Below are 24,150 nucleotides of genomic sequence, written 5' to 3' on the forward strand. Positions count from 1 at the left end.
TTGTGCTCCTCCACCTGCCCCACAGATGCTCAGTAGGGTTTAGGTCTGGAGACATGCTTGGCCAGTCCAGCACCTTCACCCTCAGTGGTCATCATGTTGGCATACTGCCCTGCGGCCCAGTTTCTTCTTCAGTATGTCACAGTACATGTTGGCATTCATGGTTCCCTCAATGAACTGCAGCTCCCCAGTGTCAGCAGCACTCATGAAGCCCCAAACCATGACACTCCCACCACCATGTTTGACTGTAGGTGAGACACACTTGTCTTTGTACTCCTCACCTGGTGGCCGCCACACACGCTTGACGCCATCTGAACCAAATAAGTTGATCTTGGTCTCGTCAGTTCCAGTAATCCATGTCCTTGGTCTGCTTGTCTTTCTTGTGCATCATCTTTAGAAGAGGCTTCCTTCTGGGACGACAGCCACGCAGACCAATTTGATGCCATGTGCGGCGGGCGTGTGGTCTGAGCACTGCCAGGCTGACCTCTACAGCAATGCTGGCAGCACTCATACGTCTGTTTTCAAAAGACAGCCTCTGGATATGACGCTGAGCACGTGGCACTCAACTTGGCGAGGCCTGTTGTGAGTGGAGCCTGTCCTGTTAAACCTGTCACTGTGTGGTCGTGCCCACCGTGCTGCAGCTCAGTTTCAGGGTGATGGCACTCGTCTTACAGCCTGGGCCGTCTTTATGGAGAGCAACAATTCTTTTGTTCAGATCCTCAGAGAGTTCTTTGCCATGAGGTGCCATGTTGAACTGCCAGTGACCAGTATGAGAGTGTGAGAGCGAGAACAGCAAATTTAACACACATGAGACCTTCTAACACTCACGAGTCACATGACACCGGGGAGGGAGAATGGCTAACTGGGCACAATCTGGACATCTGTCACTTAGGGGTCTACTCACTTTTGTTGTTTAGACATTAATGGTTGTGTGTTGAGTTATTTTGAGGGGACAGTAAATTCTCACAAGCTGTACACGGACTACTTGACATTGTATCAAAGTGTCACATCTTCAGTGCTGTCCCATGAAAAGATAGAATTCAATATTTATAAAAATGTGAGGGGTGCACTCCCTTTGGTGAGATACTGTATGTTCTACTAGCTGTACCCCACGGCTGTGCCCACATAGTAATGAAACAGGACCAACTTTAGTAATCAATAGACGTTGGCACTGTATCTAATGGTGTTCAGCTGTGACGGGACAGCGTCCCCCGCGTGGGGAGAAGAGCACATGGCAATCAGCAGCTACCCTCTAAAACACATTTCATTGTCATTTTAATTTTTGCAACATTTCTACGTGCAGACTTTGAAAATGAAATTGCCAAGGGGCGACTGCATTTTCATTTTATGATTTTCATTTTTGCAGAAAATACCTCCCATAGGTGCCAATGGGTATGCAGGGGGGGACGGGGGCATCAGAAATACTGAGGGGCACTGGTGATATGACAAAGTATCAAAAACCCAGCAAGTGGTGATGAATTCCTAAATGCTCACCGTGATTGTTGGGTTGGGTTCTTAGGCTGGGCAAAGAGCACCTGATGTGCCAGCTAGAATACCAACCAAGAGGCAGATCAGAGTTACAGGGGCTGACAGAGACGAGGCGAGGGGCAGACAAACCACTCCGAGTACCAACACGGCAGGCGAGAGCTGAGCAAGCAAAAGCCAAAGTCCCGGCACAAAAATCCCAACCCGCACATCGGGTCAGAATGCCCTTTAGATACTCGTCGTAGTGTTCATTCATTCCCGTAGGTTCTGGAGTAGTTTGGAAACACGAGTGGGAATTCATCAGCCACCAGCTCTCAATCCAGCCAAGCATCGGTGAGGTGCCGGTGAATGAGGGACCCTCAACTTCGGGGCACATGGGAGTCTCAGGATCTCCCCGAGTCTGTGAATTGATGAATCGGAGGGGCTAACGTGACATGAGGGCGGTGGACCTCGTGAAGTGGACGCTTGGCGTTTTTTACTTTGTATTTTTATTGTATGTTTAGCTACCCTCTTGCCACCGGAGGGCACCGGTGAGCATCAAGTGAAGACGGGTGGGCTCACCTTGACCACTTTTTCGGAGAACCTCAGCGTCAATGATGACTTCAGGCAGCTCCTGCTGCTGTGAGCCTCTGTGCTCCAACTTTTTGGATTCGCCCCATAGGTTGGAGCCGCCGTGCATGCTGGGAATGTTGAGCACAGCGATGCCCTCGAGGGAAAGGCCAGTCAGATCGATGGGTGACCCACAGCACTAAGTGGGCACAGAAAGAGAAGTTTCAATGAGTTTCCTCCGACTTCCGAGTCACCCACCCACCACAAGCACGCTGGCCATTGGTGCAAGGCGCTATATGAGCCGTGCGCCACTCACCTCAATGGTAATGCACTCCTTCAGCTTCTTGCAGGAGGCAGAGATGGTCTCTGATGTGGCAAACTCAAAATACCACAGCTTGTTCTTCACCCTGTGGCGAGGGGTCAGAGGTATGAGACACGGGTCACATGGTCAGCCCCCAAAACCCTGCAGTGTTGGGCTGCCCCCCTCTGCCTTGGAGGTGTAGCCGTATGCTGGAGAATGGCTGTTGCTTTGATTCCTGATGGCAGAAGACCTCCATTAGACACAAGGGGGCACCATACACTCTCACCTGCATTACATATTAAGGACCCCCATAGAAAATCATGAACCCCCCATTAGACACACAGAACTCATTGTATAACACAAGACGTGTTGCTTTGACCCCGACTCGCAGTAGATATGTCTCATCTCATCTCATCCATTCATCTTCCAAGCCTGCTTTATCTTGAGTGGGTCTGCTGGGAAGCTGGAGCCTGTCCCAGGAATTATTGGGCACAAGGCAGGAACAACACCTGGACAGGGCGCCAGACCACCCTAAACACACACACAGACACAATGGAACAATCTGAGGAAACCCAAACGGACATGGGGAGAACATGCAAACGCCACAGGACGTGAACCACGGGCGCCATGTTTGAGGCAGCAGCACTCCCACTGTGCCACCGTGCCACCTTCACATTAGATATAGAAGACCATAAATATGTGTTAGCAAGGGTTCACGTTGACTCCTTCTAGCTGGAGACCCCCCAATCAGACACAGAGGACCCCCATATACAATGGCAACCAGCTTGGAGTTATTAGGGTGTCCTCTGCTTGTTTATGGAGACTGCGGGGATGCCAGCTGGACGCCCATGCCAACGTGCAGGACATAGGGAGAAGGGCAAGGCCTAATGGAAATAAGTGTCCCTTTGACCTCTCGTTTACCTTAGATATGGAGGACCCCTTGTACTAGTTAATTAGGGTCCATTTTGACTTCTGCTTAATAAAGACCACCATTAGAAACAGAGGACCCCATATACCTCAAAACATCCACATCTTAGAGAGGGACAACCCCAATATACTAATTAAAAAGACCCCCTGAGGAGCAGTGAACGAGGGTCTACTTTGAACCCACTGACTAAAGATGCAGCCCTCAAAAATCAGCTATGGCAGACCCCATTTCCTTGTGAATTGAAGGTCCGCTTGGATTTCTACTTAGTGAAGATGACAAAGATCACCCCCCCCATATTTGATGCAGAAGATCTCCCCCACTAGACACAGAGGACCCCATATAAATAAGAGAATTAGTGCAGCTTTGACTCTTTGTTGCATTAGATATGGAGGACTTGGGGTCCATATTGACACCTGCTGGAAACCTATTAGACATAAAGGACCCCCATCTGCAAGAATGCAAGTGTCCCTTTGACGTACCCCCCTTGACCCCAATTTGCCTGAACAATAGTTCATAAAGGTGCATTTCCTGCTTAATGAAGACCCCATTAGACACAGAGGACCCCATTAATAAGAGAATACGTGTTTCAGGACCCTGAATCCTAGTTAGAAAGGGTCCAGCACAAAATCAGTTATGGCAGACCCCCATATCTTCGTCAATGAGTGTCCACTTCAACCCCCCACTTGGTGAAGACACAGAAGACCTCCAGCAGTTAGCCACAGAGAGCCCTCACATACAAGAGCACGAGTGACGCCCTGACCCTCTCATTTGGAGGGTCTCATTTATTAGTTAATCAGACCCATGCTTGATAAAGACCACCATTAGCCACAGAGGACCCCTATACCCATATACTAGTTAAAAAGGGACCACTTTGACTAAACAAAATTAGTTATGGAGGACCCCCATGTCCTTGTGAGTGAGCGAGTGCCCACTTTGAGCTCCACTTGGTGAAGATATGTTTTGATGCAGAGGACCTCCTTCTCATTAGATATGGTAAACCCCCAAAATATCTACTTTGACCTCCCCCATTATGCAGTAAGCATCCTCTCATATTAGAGCCCGATATATTAGTCCCCTGGGCACTCCGTTTACGAGACATCTAGAGGTCTATTATTAGCCCCCCACCACAACATGTCAAATCCTTCATTTCCATTCCCACCTCACCTGCTGTTGAACTTTTCGGGAAACTTCTCACGCATCTGGTGAAAGCGGTGAGCAATGGAGGCATCCTGGGAACGAGAAGAGCACCAGTTAGGTTGGACGTTGTGTGGACCACCATCCACAGACCACCCCACCTCCCCCGCTCACCACACCGATGGAGAAGTAGTTATTGATGATCTCGTATGGGACGGGGTCGCCCTTCTCCTCGGGATTGTCGGGCAGGACCTGCACACTCCAGCGGTCCATCAGCACCGTGCAGCCTTTCTCGATGTCTGTGAGGATGCGGTCCAGACCCTCGCCATCATAGCCTGCGGATGGACATGAGCGGCGTGTCACCAGTGGTCACCTGCAGACCCCATGTAGAGGTGGTGTCCACAGGGTACTGCGATTGAAGGGTCTCACCTCCACCCCACCGCAGGCAGCGGGCCAAGTCGTTCCCCGTTCCGAGTGGCAGCACCGCAACCGGAGGTCTCACAGGCAGGTTGGCTTTGTCTGTAAGGTGACAGCAGGGGACACTGTGAAGTGGGCTGTGGGTCCCTAGGGTATCGTCCATCTTGACTGGTCATCATTAACACTCACCAATGGCATCTAGGATCCAGCCGACGGTCCCGTCCCCTCCGCACACCAGAACTCGAAACTCCTGCAGCTCTCTGAAGAAACTCAACCTGAAAGCACAACAAAGCAGGGACAGCAAGCGGTCATCCTTGGGACGCAGTGACCATCAAGCCTTGAAGGTGGCAGCGTGTCATAAATAAGATACAGAGATGTCATTTGGTCACTCTTGAGTGGTAACCCATTACGAAATGAACATCCCTGGCCATTACAAACATAGGATATTCTTTATAAAGCCACAGTGATGCATAAAGGTCTCTCCAGACGGGACTGTCCATTCGCCCCATGACGATGCTGACGTCACTTTATAAAGCTGACACTGAGCGGACATTCCAGAGTGGACTCTACCTTGTCTTTCAGTAAGTACGCGCACCCTCTGTCCCCTTGTCCAGCCTATATAGTGATCAGAAGACTGGTCAGCCAAGATGAAGTGGTGCTCTTACCCTGGTCCTGGGCCTCCCTCCGAGAGGTTGTACACTTGTCTGGGGTTCAGGAGGTACTGGAACTTCCGAAGCACCCTGGGGATGCAAGGAGAAAAGCCACAGGTCAGTCCGTGAAGAGCCACAGATAAAGGATGCAGGACCAGGTACTGTACGTGTGCCCAGCTGGGGTCATTTTTGTCCACTGAGGGGCATCACGCCTGGCTTCTCACCTCTTCCCTTGTTTGCCGCCACTCTTGGGATTCACAAACACTAGCAGGGGGTGTGTGTTGGCCACTGGTGTGATCTGTCAAGAAATATAAAAGAGAAGAAAATCAAGTCCAGCAGACCAGTGGTGCCTCCTTCAGACAGAAATGGTTACACTCCTCCATACCCGCAGAATCTGCCCCTCCGCCGTGGTGAAAGCCTGCAATGTCTCGTCTGGCTGTGAGCTGCTGTTCCTCCTCTCCTGATGGGCATATAAACGGGGCAGGTTGAAAGAAAAGCTGCAATCTCCTACAGGCCATTAACCCCCAACCAACCCTCGAGTGGGCTACTTGCTTACTAGGATGATTGGGTAGATGGCACAGGGTGGCAAAATATGATCCCTGAAGACTCCTAACTTGCACTCCACAGACACCTCAGAAACGCAGTCATTGTGGAGCTGAAAAAGAAGAAGAAAAACATGTTGGGTGTGGATGTGTGGCCAGCAGAGGGAGACAAAAGCACTCTTGCGATGGCCAACCGCATCAGTAATGTGCATGTGAAAGAGAGACAGTGGGCGGGCCCTGTGTTAATGATTGACAGTCGTCAGATATTAATGTGCATATGAGTGAGGGACAGTGGGCGGGCTGTGCGTTAATGATTGACAGTCGTCAGATATGAATGTGCATATGAGTGAGGGACAGTGGGCGGGCTGTGCGTAAATGATTGACAATTGTCAGATCTGAAAGTGCATATGAGTGAGAGAAAGTGGGCGGGTCCTGTGTTAATGATTGACACTGGTGACAATGGACTGGCCTGTATGAGTATGAGAGATTTACAGTGGGTGGGCATTGTGGATGTGTATATCAGACTAACTGCGATTGTGCATTAGAGTGGCAGTGGACAGGATGTATGAAAAAGTGGGGTGGGGGGGCTCTGCCTGTGTCAGATTGGCAGTGGGCAGAGCTCTGTATGAGTGACAGTGGGCCAGATGTACACGTGTTGTCTGGGTGTGCCAAAGTGATAGTGGGCGGGATCTGTCAGTGTCACATGGATAGTAGGCAGGCTGGGTGTGAATATCTGACAGTGGGCGGGTCTGTGTCTGTGTGTGTGTGTGTGTGCGAGAGAGAGTGTAAACATGTGACTGACAGCAGGTGGGCTCTGTGCACAGATGACAAGTGTGTGACAGGGTGACATGGGCAGCTTGTGATTTTGTCCAGTAGTGTGACGGTGGGTTTGGTGTTGTGTGTAATACTTTTGTGATCATTTTCGGCTGTGTGTGTGCTCTTTCAGATTGGTTCTGAGTTTGCCTCGTGAGTTTTCCCCGTGTGTGTTCCCTGGCATGTGCCCGCGTGTCTTTGTCCTCACTGCTTATGCACTGTCAGGCTGTGCTGCTCTGTCCCTTTTTGGCCGCACTGTTGGTTTGGCGTAGTGGACAAGTAACATTACCTTGATGTGGCACCAGACACAGCGCTTGCCCGTCAGCCCCTGGTAGCTCTTGATCTTCTTTTGGCAGTGCCCGCACTTGCTGGCCTCACAGTACCCATCCAGCCAGATGTGGTTCTGAATCTAAGAATGGTGACACAGTGATGGTAAGTGCCACTCAATTCACCCATACTGAGTTTCTGCTGCGCCGCCCCCCCATCCCCCCCTTGCAGGCCACTTACATTGGTGTCCTTCTTGGATTTGGCATAGGTGGCAATGCACTGTGCCACAGCTTTGGAGGCACAGCGCTCATGGATGGTGAACTTGCAGCCTGCAAACACATCAGAGTGTCAGGATGCCTCCACCCTGCCACCTCTCCCTTCCCTGGTCCAGTGACGATGCCCACCACCAACCCCCCCACAGCCCCACACTCACAGGTACAGCAGAGACCCTGCTTCCTCAGGCCCACCAGCAGACTCTGGCACACGTTGCAGTACGCCGGTCGGTTAAAGTGCTTCATACGCCATAAGTGCTGCCCATCATCTTTGACGGCCTGGGGAGAGAGTGGGACATGAGGGGCGGGGCATAAAACCTGCTCTGATGCTGTGATTGGCTGCATGTGAACCTGTCCTCCCTGCTCTTCCCTCGATTGCTGTCGCCCCCTGTCTGTCTCACTTACTCTTCCCCACACAACCTCCTGGCTCTTCTCTCAAACCTCCTCACTCCCACTTTGCTCTTCTCCATAATCTTCCCACTACCACTGCTCTTCTCTCTATTGCTCCCACTCCTACTGTGCTCTTCTCTGTAAACATCCCCCTCCCTGCTTTTCTCTGCGACCCTCGTTCCCACTCTGGTGTTCTGTGCAATACTCTCACTCCCTCCCTGCTGTTCTGCCTTGCACTCAAACTCCCACTCTCTTCTTTCCTTGAATACTCCCACGCACACCATCTCATCTCTGTAACCCCCTCACTCCCACTCTGCTCTTCTCTCTACTACTCTCACCCCCATTGTGCTTTTCTCTTGAATACTCCCACCCCCTGCTTTTCTCTGTAGTTCTCACCCACCCTCACTGCTGTTCTCAGTAATAGCCACACTCCCACTTGGCTCTTCTCTTTATCCCTGCCACTCCCTCCCTGCTCTTCTCTCTAATCCTCTCACCCCCACTCCTCCTCTTGTTACCACTCCCCAAAGTTTCAAGAAAACACAAAGTCATTCACGACAACGGCACTGAATCATAAGATGATGAAAAGCGACAAGTGAAAATGCATGGCCAGCCATATCAAGGACATCAAAGACCCTCAAAGAGCGTTCAGACTTGCCTGTGTCTGGTGGACCCCGATTTCTTTTTCTCCAGTCTGCTTAACGACATTGTGCATGGCGCTATATAAAATGGCCCGTCGGGCACTCACCCCCTCTAAGCCAAGCAGCACCAGCAGAGGTATGCTGGTCATTCCTCCACGAATCCACTCGTCCAGGGACACGGTGCCGTTGCCATCATAGTCAATCTCCTTCATCATTTCTTTGAGGATCTGCGGGTTAGAGACAGGGGATGTCATCCTACTCGCCCCACCAACAGCCACCTGTTGGAGCGCTGGGTGGGTGTCAGGACAGACAGCGGGGGTGCCAAGGCCATCGTGCTCCACACCACCCAAGACGTACCGGTTTGAGCTCCGTGACGTCCCAGCCGAGGTAGTCGGCAACGTGCATCATCTGCGCGATGATCCGCTCCACTTCCTGAGGAGAAAGAGGCGGCGGTCAGAGACTGGCACAGGACACCTCACGTGCCTTTATGAGAAGAAACGGGTGACTCACGGAGCTGTCCAGGAGGCCGTTGCCATCTTTGTCATACAGCTTGAAGGTGACTGCAAGAGAGAAGGTGGCAAGTCCTCAAGGTGGCACCGCTCTGCCCACATATGCCGGTGGGGTTCAGAGCTCTGTGCCAGTCTCAGTGTCTCCATAGTAGCATGCAGCCCATGACCTCCTGAAGCTTTGTACCCGACGAGGGGTGGCACCAGAAGGTTATGGGGGTCTCTTTCATTTTTAAATTAAACATTTACTACACTGACACTAAACTGAATGCCGTCCCCCCCCCCATCTCCACCCAGACGAATAAAGAGGGTCACTCACACTCCAGCTTGTCCCGGGGCCGGCCGCCCTCCAGCAGGGACAGGTAGCAGGACACGTCCTTCAGGCACACCCGTCTGGGACCTGCGGGTCAAACAGAGCGTCGACGTCAGCAGATGGCAGCGAGTACTCAGAGCGTCTGCAGACCCCGCCAATCAGACGCCCACATGGCCGCCTCGACTTCTCCTCCAGTATGGACAGGCAGGGCCGTCTTAACGCATGGGCACGCTGGGCAGTTGCCCCCCACGAGCATAGGGGTCCCATGCTAATCTATATGTGTTGTGACTTGCCGAGGGGTCCCAGTGCCCTGCTTTGCCCGGGGGTCCTGTAATGCTCTTAAGACGGCCCTGAGTTGTGGACCACCTTATGGAGCGGTCGCCCTCGACTCTCACATCATCCACTTTGTCCCAAACCCCACACGCCCTCCCATGTCGCCTGCGCTCTACGTTGCAGATTTATAGACCCCAACGACTGCCCCCTTGCTCACCAACTCACCACCAGAAGCGCTGTCCGTCTCCGAGGAGGTCTGAAAAGACATGAAGAGCTGATGGCAGAGGCCATCGGGGACATCCTGGACGTCCAAGTAGGTCTTCATGAAGATCTTGAAGCCATCTTCATCAATCCACTGTGTGGGAAGAAAAGCAGGAGAGTCAAGTGGGACGCGAGGAGCGAGACGCGGGTGCAAGAAGGCACCTACATCATGCAACCCACAAGCACACGTGTTTAAAAGAAGTGTCAGGATGGGCGCTGGCCATGAGTGGTCCTCACAAATAGTGTGTGTCCAAGTGCGGTGAGAGCACACTATGGCAGGGGTACGCTCAGTCGTGACGTGGACACTGACCTGCAGATGACAAAGATGTCCGTTTCCTCACCACCTCCTCTGACTCCCCCAGGGGATACCAGGCGAGACGTATTATCTGTTTCAGCATGTCCTGGGTCTGCCCCGAGGTCTCCATACGGTATCCTAATCAGAGCGCTGAACCACCATGAACTGGCAACGTCAAGCCCTGATGATGGAAGGACCTTAGCTGTTTCAGGACATTCTCGCCCCCAGACTGATAGTGGGCAGCGGGGCTACGGGTTCAGAGCATGGAAGTTCAACCTAGCTGGGACCAATGGCCACCGCCAGGGGGCACCTGAACATTTGCTGGGCCCTGTTGGGCAGCACTTCCTGGTGCCAGAAGAAGGTCACTGGACACCTGGAGTCCTCCCAGGTGTCCTATAAAAGGGGCAGCTGCCAGTATTCAATGGCCAGGAGTCGGGAAGGAAGAAGGACAAGACCTGTGTGGGGGACTGGAGGCTGTGAATCTTGACATTATTGTATACCGCGAGGAGGAATGACGGTGTGTGTTGAGTGGTGAACCCGTGTCCCCCTGTGTCCTCCTGTGTCCTCCTGCGTCCCCCTGTCTGTGTCGGGTTGGGGCGGCTGGACGCACCTGAGCTTCACACCCCATCACTAAGGCTCAGCACAGACACCCTGTGAAGGAAGCTCACTTTTGGGTGCTTGTCCCTGTGGTCTCGTCCTTTTGGTCACCACCCACAGCTCATCACCATTGGGGAGGACAGGGACACAGACAGTCCGGTAAATTACGAGCTTTGCGTCATTTCAGTTCCATCGTCACCAAGACCGCCTGGTACAACGTCCACATTACTGCCGGGAAGAAGACCCCCCAAGATACTTAAAGTCCTCCACCTGAGGCAGCAGCTCCTCATCCTCACACTCCCGATGAAAACGACGACCCCAGCTGATCTGCGTTTCTGCCCTCACCTGTGGTCACGAGCGACGAGTGAGCTGTGATTGTGGGTGCAAGCGCCCGAAATGAGCTTCCCTCACAGGGTCGTCTGGGCTCAGCCTTAGAGACGGGGCGAGGAGTGCAGACCCTCAATGTACGGCCGCTGCTCCTCCACCTCGAAATGAACCAGCGGAGGTGCTTCAGGCATATAATTAGGATTCCTCCTGGGGGACCGAGAGGAGACAGTGGAGCAGACCCGGGACACGTTGAACAGGAGCAGGAGAGGAAATGAAACAAAACCGAAACTGGAAGACTAAACCCGATGCATCGACGGCTAATCGTGAACCAGAAATCACAGTCGGAGAGAGAAGCTGTAGAGTCTGCGACACCCGAGCACACGAGAAGGGCTTCAGTGATTGTACCCTTATGCCAGGCCAGGGGGTGGCAATCTCTCTCTCTCTCTCTCTCTCTCTTCCTTCTCCAGACCCTCCAATGAATATCCAGCATGACATCACTTCTGGGTCCGCCCCTACGGGCACACCCCTTCCTGTCTGCCCTCTGCCTCTTCTCAATGCCCAGTCAGTCCTTAGTGACTAATCATTTGTGGCATATTTTGTGCCAAGTATTACGGGGTGGCTGCCCCCCAAACCTCTCCCTTATTGCTTGTCCCCCTAGAAACTGGACAATCGAGAAAGGAAGCTTCGCTTCTCAGAGTCTGTACCCAAATCACGGATAACCGAAAGGGTCTTTGTGCCGGATTTCAAGGGTCACGCCGACAATGCTAGGCACGGTGTCGTGCCGCGCCGCTTCCATCTTCACCAGGAGCCACGTGCCGGCAACGGGAATAACAACATGGCGACGCACGACTGTAAAAAAATAAATCACCTCGCCGTACCGCAAATGATGAATCACGACATTCAGGAAAGACAGAAACCACAAAAGACCGAGATGACATCACTCGACTGCAGCACTCAGGGGGGTCCTCCAGAGGATTTGGACGAGGTGACGGAGTGGAGGGGGGGGCTTAGAGTGCGGACCCCCAGACAAGCAGTAGAAAGTGGACAACAACAACAAACCTCTAACACACTCAAAAACTGCCGACTTGACCGAGCCAGTGAGGCGCTATAAAGGCGCATTGCCACCCTGGATGAAGGAGCCCCTCACTTCTCGACGCCCTTCTGCTGCGGATTTCGGTTCCTTTCTGAACATTCGCATCACGTTTTGCGTTTTTCCTTTTTTGCTTTTCGGTCTTTGGTTGGGCTTACTCGATTACGAGTTCCGATTTGCCTTTTACGCGATTTCCTTTCTCGATCCATTTCTGCTTTTTCGGTTTTTTTTTTTTCAGATTTGTTATTAAAAACTCAGAGTGTGTTTTTTTGTTATTTACGGCCGGGGGTTTTCACGTTTCAGCCAGCACTTTCCCCCTTGGCTGTTGTGTTTAATTTTGTATCATCCAACCCTAACTACAGGGTCACGGGCGTCTGCTGGAGCCAATCCCGGCCAACACAGGGTGCAAGGCAGGAAACAAACCCCGGGCAGGGTGCCAGCCCACCACAGATTCTGTATCATGTATTTCTATTAACGTTTCTTTTGATTATAACGTACATTTTCCTATGTGTGTATGTGTGTTGGGAAAGGGGCGTGGCCTAGGTTATGGCCCTTGTGTCTAGTGGGTGGCTCCCAAGGGGGTGGGGCCAGTAAGGACAGCCCACCAGCCTAGTTAAGGGAGGCCCTCCCATCGTTCCTGGCCGAGTCTCGTGTCTCCACTGTGTCTTTTCGCCCCGCTTTGGGATATCCTGGATTTTTCAGCTCCTCTGCTCCGTCTTTCGACTGCGTCTTGGGTTTTCGTACTGGGATTCTGTTTGTTGAACTTTTGAACCTCTGCTCTGTTTTATGACCACCATTTTCGTGCTTTACGTATTCAGGCAATTCCTTGTGTTCTACGGATCTTTGTGTATTGCAGATCCTTTTTTGAAAATAAACCTTTTATTGTTACAAACATTTGTTCTCGGCCCTTTGGGTTTCTAGTCGGGGTTTTTGATGGTGTTTTCCCCTCTCTAGTGGGCAACTTCTGAAAGTGTTTATTGTACCTGTGCTGTCGGGACGTCCCAGTTTCACAACAAGAGGTTTGTGCAGATCCCCTCTTCTCTCTTTGTATTAAATTGAAGCCTATTGATTATCTGGAATTATGGGCGCAGTTTGGAATAAATAATCAGACACACACACACAGACTCACACGAGAATTCCCAGTTTCAATAAAACAAAACTGTAATGAGGTCTACAATGAAAATATGAAGCATGAAATAATGGGTTTCTTGTCACAGCGAGGTCTCAGGCTGCCGTTACCACACAATGTGTATTTTGGTGCAGAGTGCGGACAGGGGGCCGTGGCTGGGGGGCACATGCTGTACCTGTGCACACTGCAGGCGCTCCTGTGAGGCTAAAATCCATCAGCCTGGATGAGTGTCAGGCAGCAGGCCTCCAGAAGGATCCTGGACTGGATCAGCATATGGAGTTTGGGAAAGTGAGTAGAGACCCCAAATGAGACGTGCGTGGAGAAGCCGGTGGTATGAGTGTCCAGTCAGGCAGTGCCTGAGGGAGACGAGGCTGTGGAAGAGCAGGTGGCCTTAGGCCGGGTTTACACTTCACGTGACGTGGTTGGAGCTCCAGTGGACATTACTGCTGCACATTTGCAATTTCCTCAAAATAACTATTCATGGTGGCTCTAAAATCCGTACTGACCCCTACTCTCTTTTCTGTTTCTTTTTCCGGTTTCTTTGTGGTGGTGGCCTGCGCCACCTCCACCTACTCAAAGCTTCATGATGCTCCAACAATGATGGACGGATTAAAAGGAAGAAGTCTACGTGACCATCATCATCATCATCAAGTCCTTCCGTGAGAATCCTAAATCCAAAGAGGACTGTTTCATTTATGTTAGGTAGAATACCCAGAGGGGACTGGGCGGTCTCATGGTCTGGAATCCCTACAGATTTTATTTTTTCTCCAGCCGTCTGGAGTTTTTTTGTTTTTCTGTCCCCCCTGGCCATTGAACCTTACTCTTATTCGATGTTAATTAATGTTGATTTATTTTGTTTTATAATTGTGTCTTTCATTTTTCTATTCTTTAATATGTAAAGCACTTTGAGCTACTGTTTGTATGAAAATGTGCTATAGAAATAAATGTTGTTGTATTTGTGCTGCTTATACCTGTGCGCGTACTTTACGTAAATCTGGAAGAGTCCACCAGGTGGCAGTGCGAGATATCCTCACGGTGAGGACAGGATCGGCTTCTCTGTGTTGTGAATTGCCTTGAACAGCCATTAAATTTCATCCATTTTCTAACCCGCTGAATCCGAATAGGGTCACGGGGGTCTGCTGGAGCCAATCCCAGCCAACATAGGGCACAAGGCAGGAACCAATCCTGGGCAGGGTGCCAACCTACTGCACACACAAACACACCCACACACCAAGCACACACTAGGGCCAATGTAGAATCGCCAAACCATTAAATTCCGAGGACACAATACCGCAATATCTCTGAAAAGAAGAAGCACACGAGAAGGGCTTCAGTGATTGTACCCTTATGCCAGGCCAGGGGGTGGCAATGTGGTCTCTCTCTCTCTCTCTCTCTTCCTTTCTCCAGACCCTCCAATGAATATCCAGCATGACATCACTTCTGGCTCCGCCCCTACGGGCACACCCCTTCCTGTCTGCCCTCTGCCTCTTCTCAATGCCCAGTCAGTCCTTAGTGACTAATCATTTGTGGCATATTTTGTGCCAAGTATTACGGGGTGGCTGCCCCCCAAACCTCTCCCTTATTGCTTGTCCCCCTAGAAACTGGACAATCGAGAAAGGAAGCTTCGCTTCTCAGAGTCTGTACCCAAATCACGGATAACCGAAAGGGTCTTTGTGCCGGATTTCAAGGGTCACGCTGACAATGCTAGGCACGGTGTCGTGCTGCGCCGCTTCCATCTTCACCAGGAGCCACGTGCCGGCAACGGGAATAACAACATGGCGACGCACGACTGTAAAAAAATAAATCACCTCGCCGTACCGCAAATGATGAATCACGACATTCAGGAAAGACAGAAACCACAAAAGACCGAGATGACATCACTCGACTGCAGCACTCAGGGGGGTCCTCCAGAGGATTTGGACGAGGTGACGGAGTGGAGGGGGGGGCTTAGAGTGCGGACCCCCAGACAAGCAGTAGAAAGTGGACAACAACAACAAACCTCAAACACACTCAAGAACTGCCGACTTGACCGAGCCAGCGAGGCGCTATAAAGGCGCATTGCCACCCTGGATGAAGGAGCCCCTCACTTCTCGACGCCCTTCTGCTGCGGATTTCGGTTCCTTTCTGAACATTCGCATCACGTCAGACTGAAAAGGATGTTTCATGATTAAATCCATCAGTCCAGGGATGTGTCCATTCCAGCTAGGATTGGGCGCGACTGAGAGACAATCCCTGGACGGGCATCAGGTCATCGCAAGGTGAATACAAGCACTCACAATAACCTGGCGTCATTTTAGTGTCACCAAATCTGCATGTCTTTGGAAGGAAACTGGAGCTCAGTGTGGAAACTCCAGGCAGGGAATACCGGCGACGTGACTCCCTGCCAGACAGCAGTGCCACCACAACATGTGCAATTATTACCAGTGTTCATTATGTGAAGTGTAACATACATATTTTAATGCAGTTCATCATGAAAGTGATATCAAATTTAAATTGTGCAGAGAGCTGGAATATCAAACATGTAACGTGTTCGGTGTGGCGATTGCTGCTGTCAATGCCGGAGGAAGACCCAGAAGCGCTTAGTGATTAACAACTGGGTCAGATTTAAGAGGACGTTTACGACGGTCTACGTTAATGATAAAGTAAACTACGAGGTTAAAGCGGACATTTCGAGATTTAAGCTTAATCACAAAATACACCTTTTCGCTGTGTCCCAATCTTTTTTTTTCTCTGTGGCCCAAATACATTCTGATGAAAATAAAGACGGCACAGAAGAGGGTATGTGAGACTTTTAAAATGTATCGTGTCATTACGATCGGGAATATGCGACGCTTGAATTTAAAAGCACCACGAATGCATTTTGCTTCACCATATCGAACCATTGATCAAACATCGCAACACGCACATCGATCTCGTAGGATCCTCAAAGCGGCTTGCGGTCACATGTCGATAGTCAACGGAGACTCTGACGTCACGGTACGACTTGGTCACACTGCATCCCCCCGGACTTTTTGCTGGTACTGCAAGCCGCGCATGCGTCGCGTTAATTTCTGAAGGTCCTGCTCAGAGGACTCGGCGCGTGGCGGCCATGACTCGAGCACGACTGCGTTCTGAGTGTGAAGTATAAAGGAGCCCTTAGGGAGAAGCAGAAGCAAATTTAGAAGAAAAAAAGGGCGATTCTAGAGAAATGACACTGTGCTGTTTCACTTACCACTAGTATTACCGCATAGAAACGTGTCTGTCAGCCGCCATCCAACCAGCACTTCAGAAGATGGTGTGGATGAGACGGCAGCAGAACTCTGTATGCACACTAGAAGTATGTCATGTCTTTTTATGACAGATAAATGACAGTTGTGATCGCTGTTTGGATTATTGACATTTTTATCCATATATAAACTGCTCAAAAAAAAATGAAAGGACCGCTTTGAAAACCCATCCGATCTCAATGCTGGCTCTCTCTACTGCTGTGGAGTGATATGGTGATGTGTGAGGAACGAAAGGATGGAAGTGAAAATGACGAACCTACAGAGGGACACCCCAAAAATCAAAGGGGGGAAAAATGATGGGGCAGGCAGGCAGGCGAGTCCATTTGGCCAAAATGTCATTGCAGGAACTCCAAATCGTACTCAGTAGTTTGGATGCCAAGGCCTGACGACGTCCTAATGAGACGACAGATGGTGTCCTGGGGGATCTCCTCTCAAATCTGGACCAGGGCATCACTGAGCTCCTGGACAGACTGAGGTGTCGGATGGACCCAAACATAACGTCCCACCCAGAGGTGTTCTATTGGATTGAGGTCAGGCGAGTAAGGGGGTGGGGGGGCCAGTCAATGGGATCAGTTCCTTCATCCTCTCGCCACATGAGGCCGGGCATTGTGGTGCACCAGCATAAGGTCTGACAGTGGGTCCAAAGATTTCATCCCGATACCTAATGGCAGTCAAGGAGCCCGCCATTGTCAGGCCTGTAGAGGTCTGTGCGTCGCTCCCCAGATATACCATCACTGACCCACCACCAAACCGGTCATGCTGAACAATGTCACAGGCAGCATAACGTTCTCCACGGCTTCTTCTCAGGGTGAACCTGCTCTCATCTGTGACAAGCACAGGGTGCCCGCCAGTGGTGGACCTGCCAATTCTGGTATTCTATGGCCAATGCCAATCGAGCTCCACGGTGCCCACTAGAGGACATAGCTGGGCCCTCAGGCCACCCTCATGAAGTCTGTTTCTGATGGTTTGGCCAGAGACATTCACACCAGTGGCCTGCCTGCCTGCCCGCTGGAGGTCATTTTGTAGGCTCTGCCAGTGCTCATCCTGTTCCTCTGATGGGTCCTGCTGATGGGTTAAGGACCTTCTACGAGGGGTCCTGTCCAGCTCTCCTAGAAGAACTTCTGGAATCTCCTCCATGCCATTGAGACTGTGCTGGGAGACACAGCAGACCTTCTGGCAATGCCACGTATTGATGTGCCTGCCATCCTGGAGATGTAGGACTACCTGTGCCAGCTCTGTAGGGTCCAGGTGTGGCCTCATGCTACCAGTAGTGACACTGACCGTAGCCAAATGCAAAACGAGTGACAATAAGGATGAGGAGGGAAAAATGTCAGCGGCCTCCCTCCACCAGTTAACCCATTCATTCCAGTTTTGGGGGTCGTCTCAAGTTGGCTTCAGGCTCATTTTCAACACCAGGCTGTCTGTGCCCGGATGGTGAGTGTTGTGGAGCCAAGCAGTGGTGACATCCAAGGACAGAATGTCACGCGACTCTGCACGTGCAACAATAAGGACATTTTAAACTCTAAAATTTAGAAATGAAATAAAAAGACCAAACACGCATCGTCACGGTTGTGAGGAGGTCAGAGACTTCATTGTGGTGATGAGAAAAAGGGGAACCAGGAGTGAGAAAACGGGGCGGCATTCATGTCACCGCAGCACCCAGTGACACAGACACCATTGTAACGTGTCTCTTTTTTTTATTATTTGAAAAAACATTTGAGTTCTTCAAGAGGGACGCGATTACAGGAAGAGCCGAAATATTCAGGTAAGGAAGTCGGACATTTCTAGGTCAGGCAGTTCAACTCGCTACACGGGTTGCTTTACGTGCTGGCGAGCACACGAGATCACTGGGGGTCTGCCCACGTGACACCGCTGAGCTTCTTTAAAACCCGTCCAGTCAGCTGCCACTCAAACATTCAGCGTGTCGCCCTGCCCAGCCACCTTCACGGCAAACGACTCTTCTCGTCACCGGTGTTGCAATTATTGGTGACTGCGCCGTTCTGAGGTTCTTCAGAAGCTTCGGGGTCAGGTAGGACTTGGCAGTAATGATGGCGCTGCAGCTTAGCGACGCACTGCATTGCAAGTCGGAAGTTCACGGGACAATAAGGCCCTCATAAACATCTCTGACCCCAACCAGCAGGCCGCCATGCCAACGTACACCAGCCTTACCCACAGCCCCGCTGAGCTCTGACATCTTCCAGATAAGGAAGGCAGAACTTTCCAGATCAGGTAGGACTTGGCGCTGAAGGGTGGCCGGCATGTTGGGTGTCACTGAGTGTCAAATTTCTGAACCAATCCAGTGAGTGCATCGTGAAGGCGGAGCTCAAAGTAGGGGCGGAGATTTAAACAGCAAAGGTCAAAGATGCGGTCGTTAAACCGGGGCTGACAGAAAGCAAAAAGACCCAATTAAATAGACATGTGTGTGTCGTGTGTGCGGAAGACGCGTCACACGCGTTAAAAATAAAGATAACCTTTCAGTAAAAGCAGGCGATCGCTTTGGCATTCAAAGACATCACAGGGCCAGTGGTAAAAATGAATGATGCACGTCCGTTAGCCTCACTTAAGACCGTATTGCTGCAGTCAATGTGAGCTTCAAAGAAACGGCAGCTACGTCCACAAAAAGATAAATTGTAAAATAGAGCATGCACATCATACACATTACATTTCGCACTCCAACAGATGGCGCATCACCAACATTTGTAGCAATAAAATGCATTGCATTTTTCATTCCAACAGATGGCGCATCACCAACATTAACTGTGCTTTTATGAATCCTACTGCAAATGGCATATCACAGAGTCATAAACATTACTGCCATTCCAACAGACGGTGCAGCACAAACATTTGTAGCAATAAAATTCTTTGCATTTGCCATTCCAACAGATGGCGTATTGCAAACATTAACCCTGCTTTTATGACTGCTGCAGCAAATGCCATGGACGGCCATCAATTATATAGCGTCTTTCATGTCTGCCTGTCTCTTATGTCAGACCTTTCATTTTCTATCAGTGCGATCATTAAGCGCGCCAACCCGTGTGGTAAACAGCATTCTGATATCCTCTGATGAAGGGAAGTCCACTGTGATGGTGTTGACGTTTGACACTATTGACCACTCAAATTTATTTTATGATGCTGGACTCCCAGGCACAACGCTTGCCTGATTTAGCGAATTTATCAAATTGTCTATCATTACGTACAGAAATGTGCTGACAGGACTACATCATCATCATCATCATCATCATCCACAGAAGTTAAATATGGTGTCAGCATTGGGATCACCAGTGTCATCAACTGTACACACTTCCACTGGGATCTCCCATTAGAAAATGTCACACTTAAGGGCCCGTTTATACTTGACGCTCAGAACGCGTATGAGCGCACATCATGGCTGCCACGCGTTCCCAACGTTCATTGTGACGCCTCCTCAGAAATTAACGCGACGCGTGCGCGAGTTGCAGTACCAGTAAAAAGTCGGGGGCGCAGTGTGCTAAAAGTCGGAACGTGACGTCAGAGTCTCTGTTTACTATCCACGTGTGCCAGAAAGCCGCTTTGCAGATCCTAGTCGGTTTGATGTGCGCGCTTCGATGTTTGATGAATGGTTCGACCCGACACGCAGATGCATTCGTGGTGCTTTTATATTCAAGCGTCGCATATTCCCGATCGTAATGACACGATACATTTTAAAAGTCTCACATACCGTCTTCTGTGCCGTCTTTTTTTTTCTCATCTGACGGCAGCGACAAACGGCAATAGATCGCCACACACAACACATTAAATGTTTGATATTCCAGATCTCTGCACATTTAGAATCCTTAGATTTCTACTTGATATCACTTTCATGATGAAGTGCATTAGCGCAGGTATGTTACATTTTACAGATAAATCATTAATTTCGTTTAAATAATGAATTCTGTTGATAATTACACACGGTGGCGGAGCACTCGCACAGGGAGTCACGTGGCTGGTATTCCCTGCCTGGAGTTTCCATGTTTTCCTGCTGGGTTTCCACACTGTGTTCCGGGATTCTTCCAAAGACATGCAGATTTGGTGACACTAAAATGACGCCAGTGTATGCGTGTGCTTGTATTCACCTTGCGATGAGCTGATGCCCGTCCAGGGATTGTTTCTGCCTCGTGCCCAATGCTAGCTGGAATGGACACCTCCCAGAATTGATGGATCTAATCATTAAACGTCCTTTTCAGAGATATTGCGGTAAGGTGTCATCGGAATTTAATGGATGTTTCAGGCAATTCACAACACAGCGAAGCCGAACGTCTTCTCACCGTGATGATATCTCGCACTGCCACCTGGTGGACTCTTCCAGATGTACGTAAAGTACGTGCGCAGGTATAAACAGTACAACGCTTACGTAGCAGGAGTGTCCGCTGGAGCGTCGCGTCACGTCACGTGAAGTATAAACCCGGCCTAACAGTCACTCGTGTGCAGGCGACACCCACCTCGACCCTGCTTTCAGGCCAAATGGCGTTTCTCCGATGCTCTCCTTTAATGAATTGCCGTCAGTGAGTTTAAGGAGCGGACAGATGAGAACGACTTGTCTCACAAGACAATAGAAATGTTGTTTACTGGGGGAAACGATGGGACCGCCACAACATTCTGTCACTTTTGAACCGAACTGGAATCCCCATTGGCTTTCCTGACGGAGTGCACACTTTAGGCCTTATCTTCGTCACTAGCATGTCATTCAAAATGGTGCTGCTGGTCAACCTTTATGGCCTCAGGTCCCAGTTTTTTCTAGCATGTAGTCAATGGTGACCCCAGGCAAGATTTTCAAAATGAAAAGCGGTGAATAAACAGAAGGGGGCCTAAGTCTAAAAATGATGAACGTTTATTATGGGGTGTGTGAGCTACTCGGCTGCTAAAACAACTGTTTTTTTATTTTATTTTTTACTTTTTCACTTGGTCTGGCAAAAAGTTGCTCTTGACCTGGTAGTTTAGAAACATCGATTTAAAGCACATCACAAAACGGCCTAAAACCTGTTTTTTCATCTTAAAAATGTTGGAGAATAAAAATGTCTGTTTGGTCTCAGGCTGAATACGCATGATGTGTGGCATATCACTAATAAAATGCATTGCATTTGTCATTCCAACAGAAGGCGCATCACAAACATTAACACAGCTTTTATGATCCCATACCAAATGACATATAACAGAGACATATGCATTGCATTTATTATTCCAACAGATGGCACATCACAATGTGTCATAATAAAATGAAATACTACAATTGTCATTCCAACAAATGGCGCATCACAAACATGTGTCATAATAAAATGAAATACTACAATTGTCATTCCAACAGATGGCGCGTCACAAACGTGTGTCATAATAAAATGAAATACTACAATTATCATTCCAACAGATGGCGCGTCACAAACATGTGTCATAATAAAACTTGAATTGTTATTCAAACAGATGGCGCGTCACAAACAATTGTAGTATTTCCTTTTATTATGACACATGGTTCACAAAGCCAAAATGTTTAATATGTACATCTGGAGGCAAACAAGACTGAATTAGGCTTAAAATTGGGTGGGAACAATTAGACGACTCACTGAGTGTCAAATTTCTGAACCAATCCAGTGCATCATGAAGGCGGAGCTCAAAGTAGGGGCGGAGATTTAAACAGCAAAGATCAAAGATCACAAACATTAACTGTGCTTTTATGAACCCTACAGCAAATGGCATATCACAGAGTCATAAACATTACATTTTCCATTCCAACAAACGGTGTGGCACAAACATTTGTAGCAATAAAATTCCATGCATTTGTCATTCCAACAGATGGCGTATTGAAAATATTATCCCTGCTTTTATCAATCCATCCATCCATCCATCCCTTTTCCAACCCGCTGAATCCGAATAGGGTCACGGGGGTCTGGCTTTTATCAATGCTACAGCAAATGCCATATAACAGTCATAAACATTATATTTGTCACTCCAACAGATGACGCATCACAGCAATTACACTGCTTTCAAAATTCCATACCAAATGGCACATAACAGAGACACACGCATTGCATATTGGCATTGTGTGTGGCATTGAATGTTCAAGACTCTGTCTAGCTTCAGGTTTTGTTTAGACATTTTGGTTGGCATTATCTGCTGGCTCGACTTTGACCCAGGTGGCCATAGCCCCTCATCTCATGATGTTTTTCCAAATCAGCCTCCCGCCTTCTCTTTCTGTTTCAAGGCCTCATGAGAATTTGGAGGTGAAGCTTTTTTAAGGTTCACAGAGCCCAGCAGTCACAAGATCCTCATAATGGAGCTTCATTTTTACAACTCAGCGGCCGATGATCTAAAACATTACCTGGCAATCCATGTAAGGCACCATCAACTCTTCAGAGTCCCCCTGTGCTACTGTTCCTCTGAGCCTTCCAGAACATTCCTTCCAGCAGACCACTGACCAGTGGAGCACACCCTCAAATTCCCTCGACTGCACAACAGCCGACAAGTATGCTTGGCACCAAGTGTGTGTGGAGGAGCTGCTACGGCGCCCACTAGTGGCACCTATGAATACACCTCGCCATCTGTCTATGTGGCCACACTGGTCACACCAATTGGACCGCTGCCACCGGGCAGAGCTACTCGGTCACTCAGTGTATGTCAAGGACAAGCAGATGGAGGGACAGACGTGTTGTGTACGCTGGCACAGCCCACCTGCCCTCAAAGACGCAGGCTACGGTCAGACGGAGGCGAGTGATGCACCAAGGAGGCGGACACCCAGATGATGACCCACAGCCCCGTAACTGGATTTGAACCTCACCTCTCCTCTCCGGAAGGTGGATAAGGTGCCACTCTCGTCGAAATCCTTCAGGACGTCCTTCACCTTCTGACTGGAGTCTAAAAAGAAAAGCACGGGGAATGTGAGGAGGAGGAGGAAGAGGAGGAGGAGGACATCGTTGAGGACACAGAAATGGTGTCGGGGTGGCTCAAGATAACAGGAGGGGAACCTGGGCAGGACCTCATGGGTCACATTGGGCTCTTCTTGCAAACTCTGTGCCCCCCAAACTGCCCCACTTAAATCCACGCCTGTCCACCCTTTTTTTTTTCTGCTGAATCCATCGATATTTCTGCACACCCCTCAGTCTCCTGGGCATGTGCCAACCTGCCCCCAGCTCTTTCTCTGCCATCTCCACTTGACCCCATTCTCTAATTCCCAAACCCACCTGTCTCTCTGCCCACCCAACCCCGCAACCTAAACTCCCAACTCGAATTCCCAAGCTTCTCTCTCCACTGATCTACATGCCCCCATTTTCTACCCCATTTGCCCTCCTTGTTTTCAATGCCCACGTCCATCTATTGCCCGTTTGCCTGTACCATCCCTGCGTCTGCCCCTCACTCTATGGTGCACATCTTTAACTTGCCCCTCTCACTCTTCAGCCCCCATTTTCTAATCCCCCCCAATCTCAATCTGCCCCTCCATCGCTCTCTTTGCCCGCCATTCTCTAATTTTCATGCCTATCTGCCTCTCATTCCACAACTCATTTCTATCCACCCCATTGTCGAATCCCCCACCTCATCTATCGGCCCCAGTTCTTCAGCCACAAAGCACCAACTGCCCCCCCCTCTGTCGGCCCCCATTTTTTAAAATCCCATCAAACTGATTTTCTGATTCCCTTGTCTCTCTGCCCAGATTGTCGGACCCCCATTTTCTAATCCTTCATTTCTGTTTGCCCCAAGTTCTTTAAC

The 24,150-nt window shown here is 49.9% G+C and overlaps 1 protein-coding gene across 1 annotated transcript in view; it reads right to left on the reverse strand.

Annotated features, from left to right (window-relative positions):
* Positions 1–24,150, reverse strand: part of dgkaa (diacylglycerol kinase, alpha a) — a 43,647-nt gene that overhangs the window by 16,437 nt on the left and 3,060 nt on the right. The window contains exons 3-21 of the mRNA XM_039746670.1: positions 23,225–23,301; positions 9,701–9,830; positions 9,209–9,289; positions 8,894–8,943; positions 8,741–8,815; positions 8,491–8,610; positions 7,517–7,634; positions 7,324–7,412; positions 7,106–7,225; positions 6,018–6,116; positions 5,847–5,921; positions 5,686–5,759; positions 5,477–5,551; positions 5,001–5,086; positions 4,824–4,913; positions 4,569–4,729; positions 4,425–4,489; positions 2,348–2,438; positions 2,044–2,230 (exon numbers count right to left, since the gene is read on the reverse strand). Coding sequence (XP_039602604.1) covers positions 2,044–2,230; positions 2,348–2,438; positions 4,425–4,489; positions 4,569–4,729; positions 4,824–4,913; positions 5,001–5,086; positions 5,477–5,551; positions 5,686–5,759; positions 5,847–5,921; positions 6,018–6,116; positions 7,106–7,225; positions 7,324–7,412; positions 7,517–7,634; positions 8,491–8,610; positions 8,741–8,815; positions 8,894–8,943; positions 9,209–9,289; positions 9,701–9,830; positions 23,225–23,301 — 1,863 coding nt within the window. The remainder of the gene's footprint in view (positions 1–2,043; positions 2,231–2,347; positions 2,439–4,424; positions 4,490–4,568; positions 4,730–4,823; positions 4,914–5,000; positions 5,087–5,476; positions 5,552–5,685; positions 5,760–5,846; positions 5,922–6,017; positions 6,117–7,105; positions 7,226–7,323; positions 7,413–7,516; positions 7,635–8,490; positions 8,611–8,740; positions 8,816–8,893; positions 8,944–9,208; positions 9,290–9,700; positions 9,831–23,224; positions 23,302–24,150) is intronic.

This window comes from Polypterus senegalus, chromosome 3, assembly GCF_016835505.1.
Source record: "Polypterus senegalus isolate Bchr_013 chromosome 3, ASM1683550v1, whole genome shotgun sequence".
NCBI classification, from domain to species: Eukaryota; Metazoa; Chordata; class Cladistia; order Polypteriformes; family Polypteridae; genus Polypterus; species Polypterus senegalus.